The 25,114-nt window shown below is 48.4% G+C and overlaps 1 protein-coding gene across 3 annotated transcripts in view; it reads right to left on the reverse strand.

Annotated features, from left to right (window-relative positions):
- The window catches only part of Lats2 (large tumor suppressor kinase 2), a 55,071-nt gene extending 32,618 nt beyond the window's left edge, over positions 1-22,453 (reverse strand). The window contains exons 1-2 of one of the 3 annotated variants that reach the window (XM_036199327.1): positions 22,424-22,453; positions 10,767-11,306 (exon numbers count right to left, since the gene is read on the reverse strand). In XM_036199327.1, coding sequence (XP_036055220.1) covers positions 10,767-11,105 — 339 coding nt within the window. In that variant the 5' untranslated portion in view covers positions 11,106-11,306; positions 22,424-22,453. Of the gene's footprint in view, positions 1-10,766; positions 11,307-21,765; positions 22,301-22,423 lie in introns of those variants that run through there. The other 2 variants (XM_036199325.1, XM_036199328.1) reach the window with 2 other exon arrangements.
- Between the last annotated feature and the right edge of the window lie 2,661 nt (positions 22,454-25,114).

The following is a 25,114-nucleotide window of genomic DNA, read 5'->3' on the forward strand; positions in this document are numbered from 1 at the left end:
TGCGAGAGAGAGAGAGAGAGAGAGAGAGAGAGAGAGAGAGCGAGCGCACACACACGTGGAAGTCAACAACTTGTAGAAATCAGTTTTCTTCTACCATGTGGGTCCTGGGGATCAAGTTCAGGTCACCAGGCTTGGCCACAAGCACTTTTCCCTACTGAGTCCTCTTGTCATACACCCTGAGCATCAAAGGCCATGCCTCCAAGTAACTATTTACTATTGTGACAGCTGTAAGGTCTTAAAACATGATCCGTACAAAGGAAATTATTTTGTATTTTTTTGGTTGTGAGCCTAGCCTTTAATAATTGAGCCATCTCTCCAACCCGAAAATTATTTTGTATTTTTAGTTGAACTTTTAAATACTTTTTTTTTTTTTGGTAGCACTGGCTAGCCTGGAACTCACTATGTAGACCAGGCTGGTCATGAGTTCACAGAGATTCACTTGCCTCTGCCTCTCAAGTGATCATTTTTCATTTGTGAGATAGGATCTTCACTTTGTAACCCAGGCTGATCTCAGACTTCAAAGGGCTGGGTTTACAGATATGTTCCACCATGCCCAGCTTGGATAAGCATTTTTAATCTCTGAAGCACAGCTGAAGTCTTTCCTGGGTAATGAAAGTGGTGGGTTTTGAGTTCAGGCCTCAGGATGTGGCCCAAGCTGATCTTGACCTTTCAGCTTCCATGTGGTACTGGGCATCCAAACTCAGGTCTTCATCACTGCACAGCCACATTATACCCACGGAGCCATCTCCCAGCCCATAATCTGATTCTTTGTCACTTAGAGAGTAGTGTACTTAAGTGTTTGTGAGGGACATCATGCCAGGATTTGGTTTTAAAATACCTAGATACTATATCTCAATTGAAGTTTGTTGTTTGTATTATTATGTACACAGTATTCTACCTACACACCAGAAGAGGGCACCAGATCGAATTACAGATAGTTGTGAGCCACCATGTGGTTGCTGGGAATTGAACCCAGGTCCTCTGGAAGAGCAGTCAGTGCTCTTAACCTCTGAGCCCCCTCTCCAGCCCCCCCCCCCACACTTTTTTAAATCCCAGAGACAGAGGAAACAAGCAGCAGAGGGAATACTGTTTAAAAGCCTAGCTGATGGACAAACGGAGCTTCATTATGCTGTCTGACTTCCTGAAATTCTGTAAAACAAAAAGTAAGAATAACGGTCTCTGGGTGCTGGGCTGATGGGTCAGTCTTCCTCTGTGAGAATGTTAGGTTGTATTAAGTGGGAGGGGACAGCTCCCTCCACCCCTTGGGTGCGGCTGCCCAGCTCCATAGCTCAGGTGCCATGCAGTGTAACACCGACAGCATCACCTCCTAGGTTTCAGATAACTGTGGACCAACGGGCTGAGGTGGGAACCCCTGTACTTCCCAGGAGAGGGACTCTCCTAGGATTCCGTGCACAGCACCCACACCAACAGGAATTGGGAAAACTGAGAGGCCAGCCTGCACTGAACCAAAAGGCCACAGAGACCACAGGACAGTGGGGGTGTGACTCTGTGGCTGAGTAGGGGACTGCACTCCAGCTGGAATGCCAGTGTGAGGCAAGCTAGACAGGATAAGGTCACAGAGCTGGGGGGGGGGTATAGTGCAGACCCATCTGAAGTACAAGAGCTGAACCAGTAACAGGAGGAACAGGAGTTTGCTGGGTCAGTGAATCAGATGGAAGGGGAGGAGGAGAGACACAGGGCAGCAAACGGGGTGCTGGATGCTATAGTGATATTTTATTTGTATTGAAATGTGATTTTATTTGTATGTCAATAAAGTTGCCTTGAGGTCAGAGCAAGCCAGAGCAGAAGCCGAGCAGTAGTGGGGCACGCCCTTAATCCCAGCACTTGGGAGGCAGAGCTAGGCGGATCTCTGTGTGTTCAAGGACACAGCCAGCATAGCAGACACACGCCTTTAATTTCAATACCAACCATAGAAGACCTGGAGGTCTGTACAAACAGGCAGTGACGAGGAGGTCATGTGGCTGGGTTACAACCAATGAGGGAGGAGAACAGAAAGTCTTTAAATAGACAGGCTGGAGGCAAAGTCGGAAGGTGACAGAGCTACAGCGTCCCTTGACGCCATCTCTACAACACTCGAAGAGTAGCAGCTGATCAGGGTTCAAGCTGTTCTACTCTACCACATTCTTGGGAGTCCTGGATGTCAAATATCACCAGCCAAGGCTCTTCCGCTCAATAAAACCTTTTATAAACCAAATGAAATTATGTCACATTTACACTGAATGTTTACTTGCTGGCCGGGGTAAAATTTTTATTGTTAATCACTTATTCTTGTATAAAACAACTTTTATGTCTAACATGTGATGAATAATTCTTCTAATATCATAGCCAGCCAAATGTTTATCCCCCAACCCACAATTCTCTGGGTCTGAGGAAATCTTCTCTATGTGATCCCATGGAAAAGAGGACCAGAAGCCTGGAAGCTGGTCAGAGGATCTTACTAGTTAAAAAATATGGCAAGGTATTGGATTTGCCACCATATTCTAACATGTTCCAACCATGTGCCAGCCACCATGCAGGCAGGCATTCTTTCTACTCCGTAAGACAGCTCATGATGCAGGAGTGTTTACCTCAAAACTCTAGAGACAAACTCTGCTGATACTGCCAGATGATGCGGCTGTACTACAGACTTCTAACAAGAGCTACCTTCTCTCTTTTCCTGACAGCACACAGTTTTGTTAGTGGCCTTGTGCCAGCTGATGGGCCTGTTGCCAAGGCTCTTCAGCTCCCAGGTCCTGGCCTGGGGGAGCTCTTGAAGAAACAGCTAGTAGAGTGGAAGCGTTGGCTGCCTCCACCTGCGCATGATACTGGATGAAAAGATGCCACTTGTGAAGGATAGACAAGAAGACATCATGGGCCCTACATGACAGCCACATCCCTCCTGTCCCCTGCAGCTGCCCCGGTGCCGGGGATGGATTACTTGTAGTGACATGGCCAACGCGCTCAGATGGTGGTGTTTCCACAGTCTGCCGGCCTTTGACACTTGCAGCATCACTGAGCACCTTGCTCCTGACAGTGAGGCTGGGTACTGCAGCAGCACTGAGCTGAGGAACACGGGTCAGAAGGCAGTTTCCCATACCCCAGCGAGGACAGAAGGAACACTTGACAAAATCACCATGTTTGGCCTGCATGTACATCTGTGCACTGTGTGCATGCAGTGCCTGAGGAGGCCAGAAGAGGGGGATAGATCCCCTGGAAGTGGAGTTAGATAGCTGGGAGCTGCCATGTGGCTGCTGGGAATCAAATCTGGTCCTCTGGAGAAGCAGCCAGTGGCTCTTCACTGCATCATCTCCCTAGCTCCTCCTCTACTCTCCAACCACAAAATGGTTTGCTGGTAACAGGCTGTGCAAACTGAACTCAGATCCTTGCCCAGAAGACCTCTCCTGTTAGGCCACTATGACTCCTAACCTAAGCTACATTTGTGTCACAGCCTGGGAGCCCAGCTGACCACCACATAATTGCGACAGACAACTGCAGGGTGACAGCATGGGCTTTAAGTAAATCTACCTGTGGTCACCAGCAATCTCCGCAGTATGGCACACAGAAAATGCCAGCACCTGTACTAAGGGATGGGGAAAAGGCTGCTTAAAGTAGATGCCCGGGTCTCGGCTCACTGAAGGCTGTGAGGATGAACACCTCTGTACACTGGCAGCAGTGGGGAAGGGAAGCATGGTTCCAGGGTGCCTGTGGCTTGGATTCTCCCCAACAAGCAGGTCCCACCCATCTGCCTGACCACAGCCAGCTCTCTTGCAAATTTAGATTTGGGGTTCCAAAGTCAGCTAAGACTCGTACCATCACCAACGTAGCTGATGGTGAGGAAGAGAAGAGGTTGCCCTTAAGTGTGGTGGTCTGCATAGGCAAGCAGGTCAGCTCGGACACACAGTAGGAGCTTCTAACAATGTAGCGCCTGGCGGCTGTTTAAAGTCAGGACCGGTTCCACTCTCTGTTGCTCCCACACATCCACTACCAGGCTCAAACATAAAGGAACAACTACCCCAGTGCTGTATCTTAGTCCTGGTGAGCAGGGATGGATGCCTACGCATCATTTACTAACTCAGCAACACAGGAAAAACTGTAAAAATGCTATTTACCCTACTAATTCCATTTCTAAAATTTACATCAAGGAAATCAGTGCCATCCATTCAGATCTATGGAGAAGCCATTCCAGCCATTCCAGCATTTTGTTGTTGTTGTTTTAGGACAGGGTTTCTCCATGTAACAGCCCTGGCTGTCCTGGAACTCACTCTGTAGAGCAGGCTGGTCCTCGACCTCAGAGATCCGCCTGCCTCTGCCTTCTGAATACTAGGATTAAAGGCAGGCATCACTACTGCCCGACTCATTCCAGCTTTTTATGATAAAACAAGGACAGTTATTGGAGCAACGGACTACAATGCAGGCCTTAAATGTCATCTTTTAAAACGGTAGTAAGTGACACAAAGATGTTCATGTTGAAATGTTCGTCCCTCGGCTTGCTTAGGTATTTTGTGCTTGCTTGGCTCTGAGTTCCAGAAAGCGGTGGCTAGAGCTTGGCTCTGAGTTCCAGAAAGCGGTGGCTAGAACAAAGCTGTTGCTTCCTGGGCTGAGCTGACAGTGCTCTACCACCCGGCAACAAGCTCTGATGAATGCTATGAAGGAATTCCAGGGTAGCGAGAGAAGAGGAGTCCAATTCAAACTTCAATCACCGGCTGAAGACAGCCTGGGGAGTCGGGCGAGAGGACAAATCCACAGGACAGGGGCAGCACAGAAGGGACAGGCATCGCCTAGGGCCTTCTAAGGATGGCGGGAATGTTTCCAGAACTGAAAAGACTGAGGGAAGCTAGTCACAAACCCCTACATGCAATGTGAACCCACTATGCTGTACAAAAAACAAAACAAAACAAAACAAAAGCATGTCTAACACATTCACCCACTGCTTAACGGGTCATATAATACACACTTCTTTAAATTAGGAAAACAATGCCCAATTTTAAAGCAAATGTTAAAGAGTGGTCAGATCTGTGTCCATCAAATTACAAGCAATCTGCTTCCAGCCACGGTACTGTGAATACGTCCCATCTCCTGGGATCTCCAAAGCTAAGGTGGTGCTGGGCCTGGCTGCGCCTGGGATGGGAGACTTCAGGCAATCTACTCTTGTCTTTACACTTCCCTCTATTTGCTAACCTTCACAAAGTGGCATGCCTTAGTCAGGGAGAGACCACACAGCTGGATGACAGAGAGGTAGGAACCCGTTATCTACTTATTTATCTACTTGGGCTTTCTAGGTGCTGGGGATAGGGCCCCAAGCCTTGCAAATGCTAGGCACATACTCTGCCAAGGAGCTACCCTTAAATCCTTTTAAACTATTCTTTTTTAAAAAAGTATGTGGTTTACCTTTTGGAGGGCCAAATTTGATTTGAAAGCCATTAGAAGAGGGTGATGAGGCAAACAGTTGTCCCACCCAAAGACCATTGTGAGCTGTTTCCTGTCACGGGCATGCAGACTGAAATGTGGCTTTCCTTCTTCCCCACTGACTAATATTTCAGGGGAGCATTCATGTTGAAAGGGCATCCCTTTCAGAATAAAGGAAGGAGGAGATCTAAAACGTGTGAGATCTAAATCCGCTGTCTTTCCACTGGCCGATACCCGTACTTCAGAGATTCACTGGAGGCAGACCCCATCACAAAGCCAAGCACAGCTTAGGCTTCTTTTTCACACTCTCTTCCCTAGGTAGCCCAGAGAGGACGCAAACTCAGCACCTGGTTACAGGTGTGCACACCACTCCCAGATCTCTCCGCTCTTTTCCTGTTAACCAGATAAACTTCATAAGGAAGATCCGCTTTGTGGATTATCGACTATTCCTTATCTGGTGTGGGGAGAGGTGGCGGAGGCTTTGGCCTGGACCAGTATGTGAATCACATCTGCTTTGGCAAATATTAATCAGCAGCTGGGAGGCCTGTGGGAGCTCTTCGGAGCCCAGGCCTCGGAGGGGAAGTGAGACAACAGTACTCAGAGCCTGCCAACACAGGCCTCAGGAATCAAGTGCCCTAGGAGCTGGAAACAAAGTGCTGTCGAGGGCTAAATGGGGCAGCTCAAATCCACATGCGGGCTTCGGGAAAAGCCTGCTGCTAAAACAAAACAAGCTTGGGCTGGAGAGATGGCTCAGCGGTTAGGAGCACTGACTGCTCTTCCAAAGGACCCGGGTTCAATTCCCAGCACCCACATGGCAGCTCACAACTGTCTGTAACTCCACTTCTAGGGTACCTGACACACTCACACAGACATACATAAAAAAATTAAAAAATAATAATAAATTAAAAAACAAACAAAACAAGCATGGTGGACACTAGGATTCCTCCAGGAAGGTGGGAAGTTACAAAATGGCACCCTGAAGGCCCCCAGATAAACAGACAGGGAGTCTGTTCCAGGAGGAGAATGGGCAGTTGGGAGTATGCTGAGCATCACAGTTGCAGCCAGAGCATGGTGGACACCAGTGCTTGCAAGGGCTGTGCACCCGACCCGCAAATGCCAGCAGAGGAGGCGATGACAACCCACACCCTCAGTGGGTAGGAGGGAGCCAGAGGGGAAATTCACCCCAGGTGGAAAACAGTCCGAAAAGCCAGCAGCCACCTAGCACTGAGCCCAGTGACAGACACTGTGCCCAAGCCCGAACCCGCAGCCACCACTAAGGAAGTCAAGCATTGCAGACCTGCACTGGCAAGTACTCTGCAGGTAAGGGTCTCTCTGACTCCCCTCAACTCACTGTAGCTTAAAACAGGGACTACAGCCCTCCCGGTACACAGGCGCTGCCCCTTTGAGCGCTGCGGGTGACTTGTGTGACTGCTGGGCAAATTTCACGTTCTTCCCTTGACGGCTTCACAGTGCCACGAACTGACTTCCTTTGCTTATTTCCCACAGCACCCCGCTCACCTCTCGCTGTTGTCAGGAAGCCGCTGTGAGAAGGCCCATCCTGACCACAGCCTGTACTCCTGGCCCACCGTAAAGAAAGTCAGTTTACATTCTCTCTGCCCTGGTTCCATTACAGATCTGAATTACTAGAGCACGTGTGGGGTGGGCTAGGAAAACTACGGCTGACCCAGAAATCCAGAACCAAGGAACTGTTAAGGACATGGAGCCACACAGACTACAGGCTGGTTACAGACATGGAGTCCAGGGGGGAAAAGCATTCCTCAAGGGAGGCAAAACCATTTCCTTCTACTGGCATCTGAAAGAACTTTCTCATCTAAGTCTTCTCCTAGGGGACATAACCTGAGGAAGGTGCTATTCTAGACAGCCAGGAGCCATGTGTCTGCACTCGGATCCACATCCCTCAAGACCTCAGGCTCCAAACACCCCGTGCTCCCTATGGATGCTGCACCATATGGACGCTCCGCCTGTCGCCCGGCAACACCTCTACACCTGCACCATATGGACGCTCCGCCTGTCGCCCGGCAACACCTCTACACCTGCACCATATGGACGCTCCGCCTGTAGCCCGGCAACACCTCTACACCTGCACCATATGGACGCTCTGCCTGTCGCCCGGCAACACCTCTGTACCCCCAAGTACATGCTCTGCCTATCACCCAACTCTGCAACCCTCCTCACCACACAGGTGCTCCACGTGTCAATCCTGCAACACCCCGCACTCCCAAGTGGGTGCTCCACCTGTCTGTCACCCACTACAGCTTAGGGAGATAATACAACTCCCCCCAGCTGTGGGACAGAGATATGCTACCCACACGCAAGCAAAGCTGCAGACTGTGATAATGTAATCGGAACCGCACCTTCCAAGGCCTCAATCTCCAGCTGAAAAGCAACTAGCGCCTCCTAGAACATTAACCTAGTTACCTACGCATCTCATTAGGCTTTATTTCATTTATTTGCAAAAGTTGCACATATTATGTACACAGTATATCATCTGACAAACACATTACACTGTTACATTGAAAGTACCCTAACGTCTTTCACTTTTTCCTGATACTTCCATTTTAGGTTTGATTACAAAAGTACCCATACATGCTAGATGGGTGTAATTAATGTATGAAAATCCATGGGGCTGTAAGTTTATAAACTGTGCATGTTTAAAATGTAAATCTACTTTAATATAGTAGTTAAAAGAAAATGCCCATTTCGAGCAGTCAAGTAAATATCTTCAACTAATCATAGTATAAATAATATAAAAAAATACATGCTTGGGTGCACAGGCAATAAGACCTTACTTGTGGAGTTAAGTGCAACAGAGTGAACAGGAGGTTCTCTGGGGCTCAAGGCCAGCTAGGACATATAGCAAGAACCTGGCTCTAAAAAAGATAGTACATGCCGGACGGCGGTGGCGCATGCCTTTAATGCCAGCACTCTGGAGGCAGAGGCAGGTGGATCTCTGTGAGTTTTGAGGCCAGCCTGGTGTACAAAGTGAGTTCCAGGAAAGGCGCAAAGCTACACAGAGAAACCCTGTCTCGGAAAAAAAAAATTAAAAAAAAAAAATAGTACGTGTATGTGTGTGTGTGTGTGTGTGTGTGTGTGTGTAAAAAGCATGGGCCACCACCACTAGGCTCCATGGGGAAACATGGATTTCAGAAAGCAAAGATGGCACTTTAAGTCAAACTAGGGAAGACCCAAGTCGAATCTAAACAGTGCACCTGATGTGACAGGGACAAAGGAAGGCGCCCCTCACCTGGTACAACCCACAGCAGCCCCAGAGGCTGTCAACCCCCTCCTGCTGTTCCCGTTCACACAATGACTTTCCTCCCAGAGTCCTCTGAGAACAAATGTGCTCACTCTGGTCTGAGTTGGAGGGTAAGTGGGGAGGGAGGCGCAGCTGGTTTAAGTTTTAAAGCAACACTAGACAGCAAACTGACTGAATTATTTCGGGAGCATTAAATATGGTAAATGGGAGGCCTTTCTGCTAGCAATTAACATAAATTAGAAGTGGATGGGCCCTTTGCAGGCATCACGAGCCTTAGCTTCCCTGTATTTCACTGTATTAGAAAAGCAGCCAGTTCATTTCTTGCTCTGCAATTAACACTAATGGATTTTACTTTAGTAAGATCCCACCTGTACTTTGGATTATTTGTTTGACTTGTTTCTTTCTCTTACATTTGAAGTGTAACTCCAAAAACCACCAGGCTGTGATTGCCTCTTTTGTTTGCAAGTGATTTTCACTAGAAGAAGATCCTAAGACTTGCTGTTGGCCTGAAAGGCCCCTCTCCAACCTCACTCCTCAGAGCTGCTCCATCCATCCATCCCTACCCTTAATCTAATGCGTTCTGCTAGGGAACAGCGCTTGGCAGCAGACTGACCTGCACACTCTCACAGTAAGACAGGTCATGCAGCTGCTGCCAGCCTCCACTGTGGCTACAGCAGGCCACGGATCACTCGAGGAGCTGTGCTGTGCAGAAGTGACTCCACTGAATAGTGCCTACTAGTGCCAAGGTGACTCGGGCACATCCCCAAGTGTCAGAGAGGACACTAAAAAAGTGTTTCACAAACACATCATCTCAACGGTCAGTTCTCCAGAGTCTGCAGCGGTAAACTACTTTGGAAGTAAGGGTGACATGGTCAGCCTGTGCTAGGACTGTGAGCCAGCCATGAAAAAGCATTTAAGCCAACCTGATGCTCTTTGAGCAAGTCTTACTAACTGTGTAAGGCAGCAAAGAAACTTCACTTATTTCTAGTTCACACAACTGTGACTTTTTTTTTTTTTCCAAGACAGGGTTTCTCTGTGTAGTTTTGGTGCCTGTCCTGGATCTTGCTCTGTAGACCAGGCTGGCCTCAAACTCACAGAGATCCACCTGGCTCTACAACTGTGACTTTTACAATGATACATGGAAATAAATGACTTTCACAAGTCATTCCATAACTCAATTACATGTTTGCTAATTAATTACATTTATACTTGGTTGGACACTAGCTCCCTTTCTATGGTCCTGACCCTCAACTTGGACTTCAGTCAGACATGTACACTTCACAGGGACCCTACACATGCAGTTCTGAGTTGTATGCTGTCGTGTAATAGATGCTCTCTGCTCCATCAATGGAGACTGATGCCCAGCAACTGAGAGAGCAGAGTACGCAGCCACATTCTGATGATTCCCACTGTCTGCCAAGGCTTCTGACTTTCTCAGCATGGCATATCTTCTGTAACAGTGTGCACACTATTTTTTAAAACAGGAGACAGCTGACTATGGTGGTACGCTCCTGCAGTCCCAGTACTAGGGAGGTGCACGCAGCAGGGCCAGGACCAGCAGGAGCAGCATGAGACTGTCTCAAAACAGCAAACAAACACACAAACAAACAAACAAACAAATAAATGAAATCAGAGTAAGACAGGTATAAAACTGTCAAAGAATAAAATTTTAAGAAAACAAAACAAAAAAAGATTAGTTAATACATGTTAAATAGCACTCCTAGGGAAGGAAATAAATGTACAAACCAAAAACAAGGTAAGAGAAGTCAGTCTCTTCCCCAAGAATCTCAGAATGAATAATCCCAAGCAGGTCCCAAGGAAGGGGCTAAGAACAGAACTGGAAGATGGTGTAGCTCAGTAGGGAAGCTTATGCTTAGCATGCACAGGGCCCTGGGTTCCACACATGTACACACAAACCCAGGACAGAACGACAAAGTCACAACAAGGAACATTTCAAGAAGGAGAAGCGGCTAAGACCCTTGGAGAGACGGTGGCCATCGGCTGAGGGCACAGAAAAGGACCGTGTGTTAAACAGTTCAACGTTTCCACAGAGCTGCTGAAGGGCGCTGGCGCCTGGACCCACCTGGTCGCATCCCGCGTTCACCAACTCCTGAAGCATCTGCCGGTTTACTTCTGCAGTGGCTGAAGTGCCCGACTCGTTGGCAAAGGGCAGTAGGGAATATCGGATTTCCCTGAGTGCTTTTTGATAAGGTCCAAACTTTGGGGTGGCTCTCATCTGCTGCTGCCTGGAGGCATCCTTGCCCCCCAGGACTTTGGCATCCAGGGGAGCGTCACCGTTTGGTCCCACGGGCAGCCCCGGGATGGAAGCCTTGGATGGCTGCTTCAGCCCCTCTCGGATCTCCTGCAGCCGCTGGCGACTATTTCCGGAGTAAGTTGTGGCAGGAAAAGTCTTTGGCCTCATCCTTAGTCCAGTTTCCTTTTACCATAAATACAATCTTCTCAAAGTGTCTTATTACTTAAAAAAAGAATAGTCAATAGTGTCAGTTCATTGTAAACATGCTTTCAGAACAACTTCTTTCAAACGTTTTCTGTCCTTCAATTTCTGTAGTTCTAAAGAGACTCTAAAATTTTCCAGAGTTTTCATTTTGAAGACCATCACTCTCTGAAAAAAAAAAAGGGGGGGGGAATATTCATTTGTGGGTTTCACACATAATGTTAAAGCTACTTTCCAGAAATGCATGGTGACTCTGGAAATATTCTACCTAGACAGCAAAGAAGCGCATTGCCTCTCAGAAGTGTCATTACTACCTGCCTCAGGAGCCGTCCCCCAAGGAGGTTCCTGTAACAGGAAGCCCACCGCTGAGTGTACCCCCAAAAACACCACACGGGGCACACACTACAGTCTCAACAACTGCCAGCTCACGGTCGTGTGATTCGGAAAACACAGCTTTGGGATTTAGGGTTAAACATACTAAGTAGATTTCTGGCTTGTCTCTATTATCAATCAATTCCTGATCCACACCACTCTCCACGTGGCTTTACCCAACATCTTCACCCACCTGAGGCTGTGATCCATCACATCTTTTGGAAAATTTTCCTGATGAAGCCCTCCCCAACTTTCTGGAAAGACAGATCGTCCTACTGAAGGTGTCCTTTACGGCAGTTGGAAGTGGCTGCACGCCATACCTTGAGAATGAACGTAATAGGCTGGAGAGCTCAGCAGGGAAGCATGTGCTTAGCATGCACAGGGCCCTGGGTGAAGTGTTGCTCTTCCAGAGGACCAGGGTTCAATTTCCACCACACGCACGGTAGGCCACAACTACTGTTACTCCAGTTCAGAGGATCTGATGCCTTCTTCAAGTAACATCCACAAATGTGGTTGGTGCACATACATACATGCAGGCAAAATACCCATACACATGAAATACACACATCTTTAAAAAGGAAGAGAGAGAATGCCAGAGAGTGTTCCACTCAGCAAAGTCGTGCTTAGGAGTGTTCAACTGTGATAATGAGGAAGAAACGGGCACCTGGGAGACACTGTCCTCGGGTTGTGCACTTGGGACTTTTCCCTGGGCTAACAACATGTGGTCTGATCCTCTCGACGCCCGTCAGAGACCACAGCCACCAGCTGCTCCAGGCTCACAAGGGAGGAGCATGACACTGCAGCACGCTGGGCTGTGAGCTGCAGGGTTTGTGGACTAGAAGTGTTCCCACTTCTAACATGTCTGGGGCGTATGCTGCATTTATCAGGAGGGAACCCAGTCACAAACCAGGAGGCGCCAACCCTCCCCACCACCCGGCCGCCACTCACTCACAAACTGCTTTCATCTGCAGGCGTGCCCACGGTAGTGACGGCAGGCTGGCACCCCACCTGCCACCCCAGATCATATCAAATGCCCCCTTACCCATTCTGTCTTTTGCCCTCCCCCAACTCCCTCTCCCTCTACAGAGCTCAGTAAATTGACTTCAAGGGATATACTTTTGCGTTTCAAAAGCAAAGAAAAATGGACTCCTAAAAGAACACAGACAGACAATGAATTAGGGCTTTCAGCTCCAGTAAGTAACCCCATGACCTCAAACAAGGTTTGTTTTATAGACATCTTCATGTGGGGGTAAAATTAAGAGTAACTAATATTGTCCAGTACTTACCACAGGCTAGACACTGTCATAGAGTTTTATATGGATTAACTTACATGCTGTTACATTGTTACATAACCACATACAGCAGGAAATACTAGAAAGGACATTAAAGTGACGGCTTTGTGTGGGGACAGGGTCTTTACTATTCTGACTGCCCATTTTCTTGGTACAACTGAGGAGAATCCATTAAAAAGAACCAGACTAAATTCTCAACGTGAAATCTCTATTTTAATGCATGGTTTCTTACGGTGAGTCACTGAAATGCTTATATAAGGCAAGACAGAGAGTGTGCTATGAGACCTGGACAGGTGAGCCCCTGGGCCCAGGTTGGCTAAGGCCTAGAAGCCTAGAACTCTGCTTAATTGATGTAAAATGGGGCATATTTCGAGCACACTTATTTCCAGGGACTTCCCGGTCTGAGCATCTGTTTTGAAAGACCTAGATTTCTAAAACCATAAGCTCACATTCCAACAAAACCAGAAGGTTCCTAAGAGCCTGCAGAGCATATGCAGAGGATCCTGGGAGTGACTCGTATGGCTGGAAACTCGCAAGGGATTACTGCTTTTCCATTCAGAATTCACGTACAAGTGGGGTGTCTAAGCTTTAATTTTCTTGCCTTTCTGTGAAAAATTAAGAAAAAATATACCTAGGATAAACACTTGACAAAATGCACTTAGGGGAGAAAGGGTCTGCTTGGCTCACAATTCCAGTCTACAGCCCATCATTAAGGGACACCACACAGTGGGAACTTGTCAAATGCACAGAGAATAAATGCGTGCATCCTGCACGCTCTCTCTCGCTCTCACGCTCTCTCCCTCTCCCTCCCTCCCTCTCTCTCTTCACTGACACAGCCCAGGACCCCAAAATGGTGGGGCCCATGTGGGTGAGTCTTCTGCTTCATTAAATCCAATCAAAACTGTTTCCCACAGATACCCACAGGCCAAACTGATCAAGCAACCCCTCAGTAAGACTCTTTCCCACATGACTCTATGCTGTGTCAAGCTGACAAAACTACCAGCGCCCTATCTTGACAACCAATGGCAGTGTAAGACACGGACCCTCTGCTCATCTGCTCTGCAAATATGGGGGGGGGGGTGTCTTTTTTTTTCTCAAGATTTTTAAAGTTTACTTTCTGTGTATGAATGTTCTGCCTCTGTGTTGTATGTGTGTGCACCTGATGCATGCCTAATTCTTCTGGGGTCCGAAGACATTAGACCCCAGAATTGGAGTTAATCCCTGGAGTTGGAGTCAATGAGTGGCTAAGAGACCCATGAAGGTGCTAGGGATGGAACCCTGGTCCTCTAAAAGAGCAACAAGTTCTCTTAACCCCAGCCCTGGGGTTATCTTTTTTGCTATATAGCCAAGGTAGGCCTGGGGCTCACAGTCCTGCCTCTGCCTCCCTCCCCACAGCTGAGAGCAGAGGCATGGACCTATTAAGCTTCGGGCGCTGACAGAATGACTGAGACCTCAGCAATTCACAGTGAAGTGAGGCAGAGGGCAAGGGAAGCTGGAGCTGGGGGGGGGAGGGGAGAGGCCCCAGAGGAGAGGAATCCAGCACAGGATGGAAGGGGACGCAGGGAAAGTCAGAGGCACTGGGCAGCGATAAGGAGGGAGTCTGACTGGAGAGCGGATGGAATTCCAGCTGGAGGGAAGAATACAGGCTTCTCCACGGGCTCAGAACAGGGAGGCCGAGGCTTTCCGGGAGACAAACCACAGAGGCAGCAGAGTTTCTTCTGAAGGGCCTTCGGCAAATGTCATATCATACCCGGTCTTAGTTCAGAAGCTAGGCTAGGAGTCTTGGCTGACTGGCAGCACAGCACGCCTGTCCACAAATGGTGAGAAGGGCTTCTGGAGCTGGTCACACCAAGCCAGAGGTCTGGGCTTAAAGGCAAAGGTAGCTACCATAAGAGTCCCAGGCATTTAACCAGCCTGTAGGCGACCCATTCACACATGCCATAGGGTCAGCAGGACAGAGAGCAGAAGTCCCTTCCTGGACCTTTCCTTAGGGAAGGTGTGGTCTGTGACAGCCAGACTTTACTACCAAAGGACCCTAGCAGACTACAGAGAAGGCTAGCCCTTTCAGACATCTAGGCCAGGGCGAGGGCCGTGAAGAAAATGGCCACACAAAGTTCTGTTAAACCAGAACAAGCCACATTTCCATCCCATCCCATAGCCAAGGCCGGGGCACAGGGCAGCAAAGGAGGCCCTGGTGGGCTCAAGCCTTCCAAGCTTCCCCTCGAACTGGATCTGAAACAGAGGCTGCTGAAGCCGGGAGGCAGGAGAGCAGTGGGGTCCCTGGGCAGTCTTCTCCTGGCACATCCACCATCAGGCTGACAGCATTCACAAGGAGCTCACGTGCTCGGAAGCAGTGTCTACACCAGACGGCACGCCACTGCCACCCATGCCAGACCCAAGGGACCTGTTTTCTTGACTTCTGATGCCTAGGCTCAGTCTGACCAGCTTTTGTACTTTCCACTGTGTGCTTATGCAGCCTCTGGCTTCTGTGTCTCTACTTTGGGCATGGTTCTCGCTCACTCACCCAGGCCATGTACTGTAGCAGCCATCACTCATTGCTAGGTACCATTCCCCTGGGCAAATCTCGCACAGCTAACAGATGGTGTCGTTGCCTTCAGACCACTGGTACAAGCTCAGGGGCTGTAGCAGGAGGCAGGAGTGAGTGGTTTGCTCCAAGCCCTTGCTTCCCACAGCAACACTGTCTTACAGTTCCTGGTGGGCCCATGATAGCTGATGTGACACTTTAGTGAGGAAAAAAAGACGACGTTTTCATTTCTATTATGCATCAGCTTTCACCCTGGGACATTTTTCAAGGCTGGTAGGCACAGCCCTGACCACATATAGCCAACTCTGATACCATCTATCATAACCTAGCACAAAGTGGGGCAGGAAGAGTCTACATCAAAGGGATGGTAGAAACTGGACCACCTTCTGGACACTGGAAATGGTCTCAGCACAGGTCACAGAAGAGGTACGTGGTCATGTATACTCTATAGAAAATGTGCACGATACTACCAAAGAAGGTGACTGTTGCTGCCCAGGTCTTCTGAGAGTGGCCAAGAGTTTCCAAGTTTGCTGAATTTACTCTCAAATGAACAGTTATACTTGTAACATGAGGCCCACCCTCATACATGTAAGACTTCTGACCAGTGTACAAACTGAACATCCATACAAGGTATCCTGTTCACTGGGTTAAGAATGAGCAGCTTCCGACTGTGCATCTTAAACTTCAAGATGGGAGACAGACAAAATAACCAATTATTTTAGCACTGCATGAAATGTCGTAATGAAAAATTGACAAAACAGAACTTCTAGGGCTCTAACACAGGCTAGTATCTGGAAGTGGCCCAGCCCATTATCACCAAGGGGTAGCACCGGTCGGAACTGGTGATGTTCACAGGACAGGGCTGAACTAGTATATTACAGTGCCATACACCTAAGGGTTCACAATGAGCAGGTACAAAATTTAACTCAGGTTTGGAGACAAAAGCCAGCCAAAATTCAGCATGGTAACTGAAAAGGGACCACACTGAACACAGAAGGAGGTATGCCCACATGTCTCCTCTGTCAGTGAGGATGGATAGTCTGAGAAAGTGAAACCTGACTTCTCTGTGTGTGAAAGAGAAAAGTCCAAGAAAAAAACCAGTCCAGCCATGTCCCAAGCCAACTGAAACATGGACCTGCAGCCCAGAGACAGGAGAACAGAGATTAATCCAAAGCAAAAGGACAGAAGAGATTGCCTGGTGGACCCATGAGCAAGTTTTAGGAAGAAACAAGCGTTGCTTGCTGCAATTACAAGAATATATCTAATGTCATGGGACAAAACTGTATATACTCATAAATAGTTGCGCGCGCGCGCGCGCGCACACACACACACACACACACACACACACACACACACACACACACGTATAGTGGTTCTCTTTCTAAACCATGGTTCCTAGATGAAATACCTGGCCTAGTTACTGGGTCCTAATAGTAGGGAAAAGTCCCAGGCAAAGTCTAAACTCCAGGCGTGGTTCACACACCATCCCAGCCCCTCTGTCCCTCTGATACAGACACTGGAACACACCAACGGAGGATGTCCACACAGCACGCCACAAGTTCCACAAACACTCCAATCACAAAGTCAGCCAAGGGACTGGAGGTATGATGGTTCAGTATAGAGCACCCACCTAGCAAGCAGGAGGCCCTGAGTTCCATTCACAGCACCGCCCACTGCCACAGTCCCCTCCCCAGACAAACAAAAACAAACCCCACAAAGTTGAAGAGCAACAGTTTAGTCTTTGGCTACAAAGTGAGTTTGCAGCCAGCCTGGGCTATTGAGATCTCATCTCAAACAAAAACAATTGACCAAGGCAGGGAAAGTGAAGACTACTCTCTGTCAGTGTGCACCTGAGCTGAGAAACACCAGGTGGTGGCGGCCTGGAACAGCCCCAGGGTCAAGTGTTTTGGTTTGGTCTCCCCTTTCCAGACTCACGAACAATTTGAAAACCACTAAGCAAAGAGGATTTCAGTGACACCCCATAAAGCTACCACCTGATTTTCTTCAGTGTTCTGATTTTTTTTCTCCCAAGCTCTCTCCAACATTCTGTGGGAAGTGTTGGTCCTAGAAGACCCCGGGGAACTCTGTCTTTTTAAGAGGTAAAATAGCACCCAGAGTGCCCCAGGTCCTTGTCAGAATCATCTAGAAAGCAGCATGTTTTCAGTGTCGTAAAAAAGAAAAATCTCTTCTCAGCTTGGAGACTCTGCATTTTAAGGTTTAATTTGAAGACAGTTGGTTTTACATCCAAATCTTGAACTTTTAAAAGAATTTTTTCATGGAAATATTCATCAGTCAAATGAAAAGTACAGCTGGAGACGAGCTTCGTCTACTCCCACACCATCTTAACAAGACTGACAGATGGGAATTTTTCCTTCATCAATAAGTTTATAAATACGACCCTTGGGAATATCAAATAAAGTAAATCTAGTTTTTGAAATTAACATTAACAACTGATTCAAATGTATTCTAAAGGAAACTGAATAAGACCCTGAAACTGAAAATCTGAAACAATTTAGCAACTCACACCTGTAATCCCAGCATTTAGGAGGCAGGACAAGAAGATTGCTGAAGGTTCCAGGCCAGCCTGGTGGTCTACATACCGAGTTCGAGGCTAGCCAGGGCTTCCCAATGAGACCCTATTGAAAGACAATGCAAAACAAAGACCCCCAAACAAACAAAAAATCTGTAACAACTCACAAAACGAAACCACTTCTCCGCATAACAAGAGCCCATTACCAAATCTTCAACAACAGCCGGTAGCATTTTAAGCATTCCTTCCATGCTTCCTACCAAACCCAGCTCTGTCCTCAACCGGATCCTGGAGAATGCTAGCAGATGGTCAAGAATTCTTGCTCTCCTTTCTCCTCATGCTCCCCCATCCCACACAGGCTGCCAAGCACACACCACACACCAACCACCAAACCACTCAAAACCCATACCGGTAGGATGGTGCTAATGACACACATCGGCTCTATTTTAGTTTAGTGGGGTTTTTTAATTTAAAAAAAAAAAAAATTGTTTTACATTTGTTTGTGTATGTGTGGGTGTGTGAACATCACAGCGCACCTGTGGAGGTCGGAGGACACTTACAGGAGTCGGTTCCTTTTTCCCGTCTACCATGCAGGTTCTGGGGATCAAACTCAGGTCATTAGGCTTGGGCCACTGTGCCAGCCTTCTCTGTGACATGATCTAACCATGTGGCTCAGGCTGGACTCAAACTCAGTCCACTTGCCTTAGCACCCACCCCCTGCCCTGCACTGGAGTGGCAAATGTGTGCCACCTCACTATCAGCTCTCAGGTTTAGGTTTGGTTGGTTGTTTTTTTTTTGGGGGGGGGGCGTTATTTTAAAACAGTATTTCTTAGACCAAAACCTCCAGTTATTACTTAAATTACATTCCCACTAAAATTAACCGGCAAAGATGAAATTAAATCAAGTGGAGAGGCCAGACCTTGAGCCAGACACTAAATGTCAGAAACACGTACCACCGTCCAGGCCGGAAAGCCACAGGCTGAAACTTTCATAAGGAAGGTCTCTAAGGAAGGCAGTGGCCCTCTTCCTAGAGAGGCAGGAAAACACCAGTTCCCCACTGTCCAATAGTCACCAAAGGCCTTGGGGAGCCTGTACAGGGGCCAGAGTAGACAAGCATAGGCTCCCTCCCTGCAGTGCTCCTAAGAGCAAGTAGCTAAAGAGGACAGGGCAGGCCACCCCAAGCAGGGCTCCAATCTCTGAGCAAGCTGGGCCTCCTCTGCACCCACCCACCACTCTCCAAGTTCCCCATCTTCCCCAATCGGGAGTGAGAATGGACAGTGCCCTGGAGAACCATGCAGGCCATCCACCTCCTGAAGAACCAGTGTGTGCGCCTGCCTGTTGATGCATGGCCGTGCAGAGGAAGGAATGCTTGACCCGGAAGAGCTCAGGGGCTACGGCTGATGGAGTGTGGAGCTACTCTTGGAGTCTCCCAACTTCCGAGTAAAGGCTTGAACACACAAGAATGAAGGATGTATTCAGGAAGACAGACAATGCTGGAGGGGGAGAGGTGCTCTCTGGGGGACTTTTAATGTTTAAAAAAAATTAAATTAAACAGGAGAAAAGAGTCAGGAGGTAGGATGAGTTAATTAGTAATGGAAAGTGCTAGCCCTCAGCATTCCTGCTCCAATAACTGCCAGGGGCAGAGAGCTTTATATTCTACCCAGGCCGACTTTATTCAAAACCAACTTCCATTCTTCAGGGTCTGTGTTACTCTAACTGATTTAGAGACCTGTAGAGATTGCAACGGTATCTTAGCAATCAGGGTCAACAAGAAATGCAAACTCCTGCTATGAAATATGACCGGCCCTTTTCATTCTTCAGCCAGAAAAATCCTATGTATGTCAAACACTGGTTAATTAGCTTTACAATAAAAAACTAAACAACAACAAAAACCCACCACTCTCAAGAACAATTAGGTCGACAAAGTCTAGACGTTAACCAACATGAATATTTGCCAAGTGAATGGCAAGCATTAAGCAATGCCAAATTCCCTCCATAACTTCAGCACCACCAATTATCTTTATTTCCAACACTACTGTATTATTATACCTTCAGGATGAAACAATAAATCAAATAACATTCGGGTTCAAAGTACGGAGGAAACAGCTGAGTAGCAGATCCTTAGGAACTAAGGGTGCCCCTCCAAGGTGGCACAGAACGGGCAAACGAAAGTGCCCCTACCACTAGAAGAGGTCTTCCTCTGAACTCTAGCTGCTTCAGAGGAGTCACCAATCGATGGGCTTCTTAGAAGGACTGATTTCTGGGAATTTCTACAGCTTGCACAGAGCTGATCCACTCCTTCTGTGGACGTCTGGACGTCTACCCATTTGCAGAACAGATTTAGTCAAGACAATGTAAATAAATACATTGACTTTATCAACTGTCCTTCAAGCATACTATTTAAAAATAGTATATTATATTGCTTTGAAGTTTCACATTATTGCAGGCATGAAATAAATACAAAACGTTGTGTTAGTCTGGATTTCCCAATACAAACACAACACCCTCACCCCCACGTTACCCTCCCTCACGAGGCTCCCCAATAGCTTTCGTAAACGTTTAGCGTGGATTTACCAGTTCCAACCCCTCCATTCCACTCTCCAGTGGGTTTTAAGAGCCCAGGGCAGGCTATTTACAACACAGCATTTAAAATAACAAGGCATTTTATTGTAAGCGTGTTCCCCGCCCACCACTGAAAGTCCCTCCCACCAAAGCTGTGATTTGCTAAGGAACGAAATACCGACAGCTCCAATTTACACTTAGACTATTCCAACTAGATGGAGAGGCTGAAGAATAACTCTCGGTTCAAAACTTAGGCGATTCTGTAACTCTGTTCTAGTAATTCTGCATAGCAGCCTCTGTTGGTACCATATGAAGCTGACACTTTTGAAATGTGGTAAAAGCTAAGCAATTTCAAAGGAACCATGGTGGATTCGTTCAGCACTCTTCTCTATACCCGGATAACGAGACAAAATTTTACGAGAGGCTGAATACTGTAATGTCTCGTTAATTATAGTTAAGTTAAAACAGGCTTTCTAAGCAGAGTCTGCATTCCTGTACTGGAGGATTTCTGTTAATGCCTTATTACAACAGATGCCAAAGGGGAGGGGGGAGACTCATAAAACAGTAGCCTAGTCTCCAGATTTAGCACTCAAAAATGGTGAGCATCATCTGCAGACCTAACCTAGGGCTAAACTGAAAATACGGCGCACGATTTAGTACAAATCCCCTAATAAACAGCCGCATTACGGACACGCAGGAAAAGTTTAAAGGAGTAAAAGTCCTCCCTGAAACTTTTTGTCAACAAGATCTGCACCTCCACTTCTCTCCCGTTAACTCCTCACAGGCGTGTTTTCCCTCGAGCACCAGGCTGGCAGCCGAGGTCGCCCCGGCTGAGACCCGGGCCCCGCCGGAGGAGGCTCCCGTGTGGGTGACCTGGGCTGGGGACCAGCGCTGCGCACTCAGGCCCCAGCGTCGCGGCGGGGAGGAGCAGCGGAGGCCGGCCGGGGAGAAGTCGGCTCCAGAGAGGCGTTACGCAACGGCCCCGCACGGACCGCCGGACGGCGCGGCCGGGCACAGGACACCGGGCGGGGACCGCGCCTCCGGGGGGCCCGGGGTCCGGCGCGCAAGGCCGCGAGCGCGCGTGGAGGACGGCGCGGCGCCCCGAGGCCCAGGCTGGGCGGGGTCGGCGCCGCGGGACGCGGGGTCTCAGCCTCCGGACGCCGCCGCCGAGCACAACAAAGCCGCCCCGCCGCCGCCACCCATGGCCCCGCACCCGCCCGGTACCGGCCCGATGGACTCTCCGCGGCCCGCAGGGCGGCTCGACCGCGGGATCGGGCTGGCGGGCGGAGCCCCGTCCCGACAAACTTCCCGGCCGCGGCCCCTCACCTCCGGGAGCGCTCTACACCCTCGGCGGCGTCCTGGCCCGCGGCTCCGGGACCTCGCGCGCCGGGAGACCGGGCGCCGCTGGCGGCAGTGGTTGCTGACCCCGTAGCGTCGGGGGAGTCCGGGGAAGCGGTGGCGGCGCTGGCGGCGGCGGCGGCTCCATCTTCCCGGGGCGCTCACGCCGCGGTTCCGACGCGCAGACCCGAGCGGGACATTCGCTACATTGTTGGCATTCCACGGGCGTCACGTGACCCCTCCTCCCGCGTCACTCCCGGTCGCATACCAGCCCGGGCGGGGCGCCCGCGGCCTTGCTCCCCACCGCCCGCTCCGCCCCGCCGGCCGCTTCCTGCGCCTCCCGGCCCCGCCGCCACCTGCCCTGCGCGCGGCTCGCGTCGGAAGTCGGCAGCCCGGGAGCGCCGGTTGTCCCAAGCGCCTCGGACCAATCGGTTAAAAAAAGTAAGTTCACACAGGCCCCGGTGCCAGCCACGAAAAGTAGTGCTGGCTCTTGAGACCGGAGCATCGAATTAAAAAAAACAAAACAAAACAAAAAACCAGGACGCCTGACAATCCCAGCTTAATAGGACGCAATTCCACCAGCTCCCTCCCCGGGCACGTTTTATGGAAAGTGCCTTATGGTTTTCTAGAACAGAACAGTACGAACCAACCAGCGAGACTGGCGTTTACACTTCGGCCACTCCTTTAGCCTCCATTTGGGGATTTGGTCCAGGGACAGACGCTGGGAAGAAATAACAGCGTGGAAGCCAAGTCCTCCATCTCCTATTGGCTCTCTCACATCACACTTCCCACCACCTACGGTCTGTGGTAAGTGATGCTGAGGACTAATGGTTTTAAAAGTCAACCTGGTTTCCTCCTTAATTAACAAATCGTGACATTTGAAGTTTCAATTCCGGAAGAAACAGTAATGAAGATCATTTGTTTCAGCTTTTATTTTATTTTTGTACTGGGGAAGGAACTCAAACCCATCGCTCCTGTGCTAAATTCAGGCTGTATTATCAGAGGAACCCTTGTCTGGACTGTTTAAACTACCAGAGAATCTCCAGAGAGTTCTCTTTTCTCCATCCTTTGCACTTTAATAAGTAAGCCTCCTGCAGATTATTTTTTTTTCTTGTCAGCCTAACCCCGTGTGCTACACTGACATGCATCTTGCACGATGATGGAAACCCAACGCATCTCCAACACTGGCACTCACCTAAATACTTCCTCCCTCAACGCCACGCACACTGGCAGCCCTCACTGTGTGTTTAAAGTTCTTGCCTCTTGTGCTTTAAAGGTGTAAAAAAACTGATCAAGCCAGTTGTTAGTGGTGCACACCTATAATCCCAGTACCCGGGAGACAGGCAGGCGCATCTCTCAATTCCAGGCCAGACTGGTCTACAGAGAGAGTTCCAAGACAGCCCTAGAGAAAACAACAAAACAAACAAGAGAAGGAAACTTTCATCAAATGAAAAAAAAAATACTATAAAACAAGTGGTGTTGTGGTTTAGATTATAAATGTCCCTCGAAAGTACACATATTCAGCGGGGCTGTGGTGGCGCACACCTTTAAACCCAGCACTCAGGAGGCAGAAGCAGGTGGGTCGCTGAGTTCAAGGCGAGCCTGATCTACAGAAGGAGTTCCAAGACAGCCAGCAATACACAAGATAAACCCTGTCTTAAAATAAGAAAAGAAAAAAGAAAGAAGGAAGGAAGGAAGGAAGGAAGGAAGGAAGGAAGGAAGGAAGGAAGGAAGGAAGGAAGGAACGTGTATTGAAGAAGATTTGACTTCCAGCCTGAAGTCTATTGGAAGCTGATGGGTGGGACCTTTTAGAAAATGGAACCCAGCGGAAATTAAATTGTCTTGTGTGCCCTTGAGGATGTCGGGGATCCCCTCCTGACTTTTGCTTCCAGGGTGCAGGTGAGGTGAGCAGCTTTATCACACCAAGAGAGCAAAGCCAGCCCTCCACAGACACAGGCCTCCTTTAAATTGCTTACCAATACAAATGGACTCTTTCCATTCATGTGGAAATACCTAATTAGTTTTTTGCTCTGAGGGCTGGAGAGAAGGCTTAGCAGTTCAAAGCACTTGTTATGCATTCCAGCAACTACATCGGAAACCTCACAAATGCCTGTAACTCCAGGGATCCAATACCTTGGTCTGGCCTCTGAGGATACAAACACACACACACACACACACACACACAAACACAAATAAAAATAAATCTTAAAAAATCTTTTTGTGCCGGGCAGTGGTGGCGCACACCTTATATCCCAGCACTCGGGAGGCAGAGGCAGGTGGATCTCTGTGAGGGAATGGAAACCGGACTGAGGAGAGGAAAATCTTCAATGGAATCTGTAGTGCCTGATTGCTTTAATTGAAAAGGTGACAGCAGGGGACTGGAGAGACAGCTCAGTGGTTAAGAGCACTGGCTGCTCTTCCAGAGGTCCTGAGTTCAATTCCCAGCACCCACATGGCAGTTCACAACTGTCTCTGATCCAGCACCCTTGCTCAAACTACATGCAGGCAAAAATGTCAATGCACATAAAAGGAAATAAATTTTGAAAAAAGATGAAGGTGCCGGCCGGTAGTGGCCCACACCTTTAATCCCAGCACTTGAGAGGCAGAACCAGGTGGATCTCTGTGAGTTTGAGGCCAGCCTGGTCTACAGAGGGAGATCCAGGACAGGCACCAAAACTACACAGAGAGACCCTGTCTCGAACCCCCCCCCCAAAAAAAAAAGATGAAGGTAAACTGTTAAATTTAAGTTTTTGGTTTTTAGGTTTATGTGTGTGAGTGTTTTGCTTGAATGTAGGTATGTGCACCACACGTGTGCTTAGTGCCCATGGGGGCCAGAAAAGGGCATTGGATCCCTTGGGACTAGGATGGTTGTGAGTCACAAGTACACTCTTTATGCCTCTAATTTTTTAAAATGTCTTTAAATACATGTATTTGAGACTAGAGACAAATTGAAAACAAATGACCAAAATAGTCAAACAAATCAGACATTATGGATCGTGCCCTTAGTCCCGGCTCTCATAAGATGGAGGCAGGAGGATCCTAAGTTAAGGTCATCCTCAGCTACATAGTGTATTCTAGTCCAGCTTTGAGGCCAGAGAGATCCCATCTTTAAAATACTACTAATACTACTAATAATGTGTAGTTTTTGAAGATAGTGATTCTAGTTGATTTGTTTTGTCACAACCTTTGATACAGCTATAGTAGGATAGACCACAACAAAAAATATTTTTAAATTAGCAAACCATATACACTCACATGATGTATGTAGCTGGGGAGAGAAAAAGATAATGCAAGGCCTGTTGAGCACATCATCCTTAGTGACAAAACTATCGTGTAT

The sequence above is a fragment of the Onychomys torridus genome, chromosome 9, assembly GCF_903995425.1.
Source record: "Onychomys torridus chromosome 9, mOncTor1.1, whole genome shotgun sequence".
In the NCBI taxonomy this organism is placed as follows: Eukaryota; Metazoa; Chordata; class Mammalia; order Rodentia; family Cricetidae; genus Onychomys; species Onychomys torridus.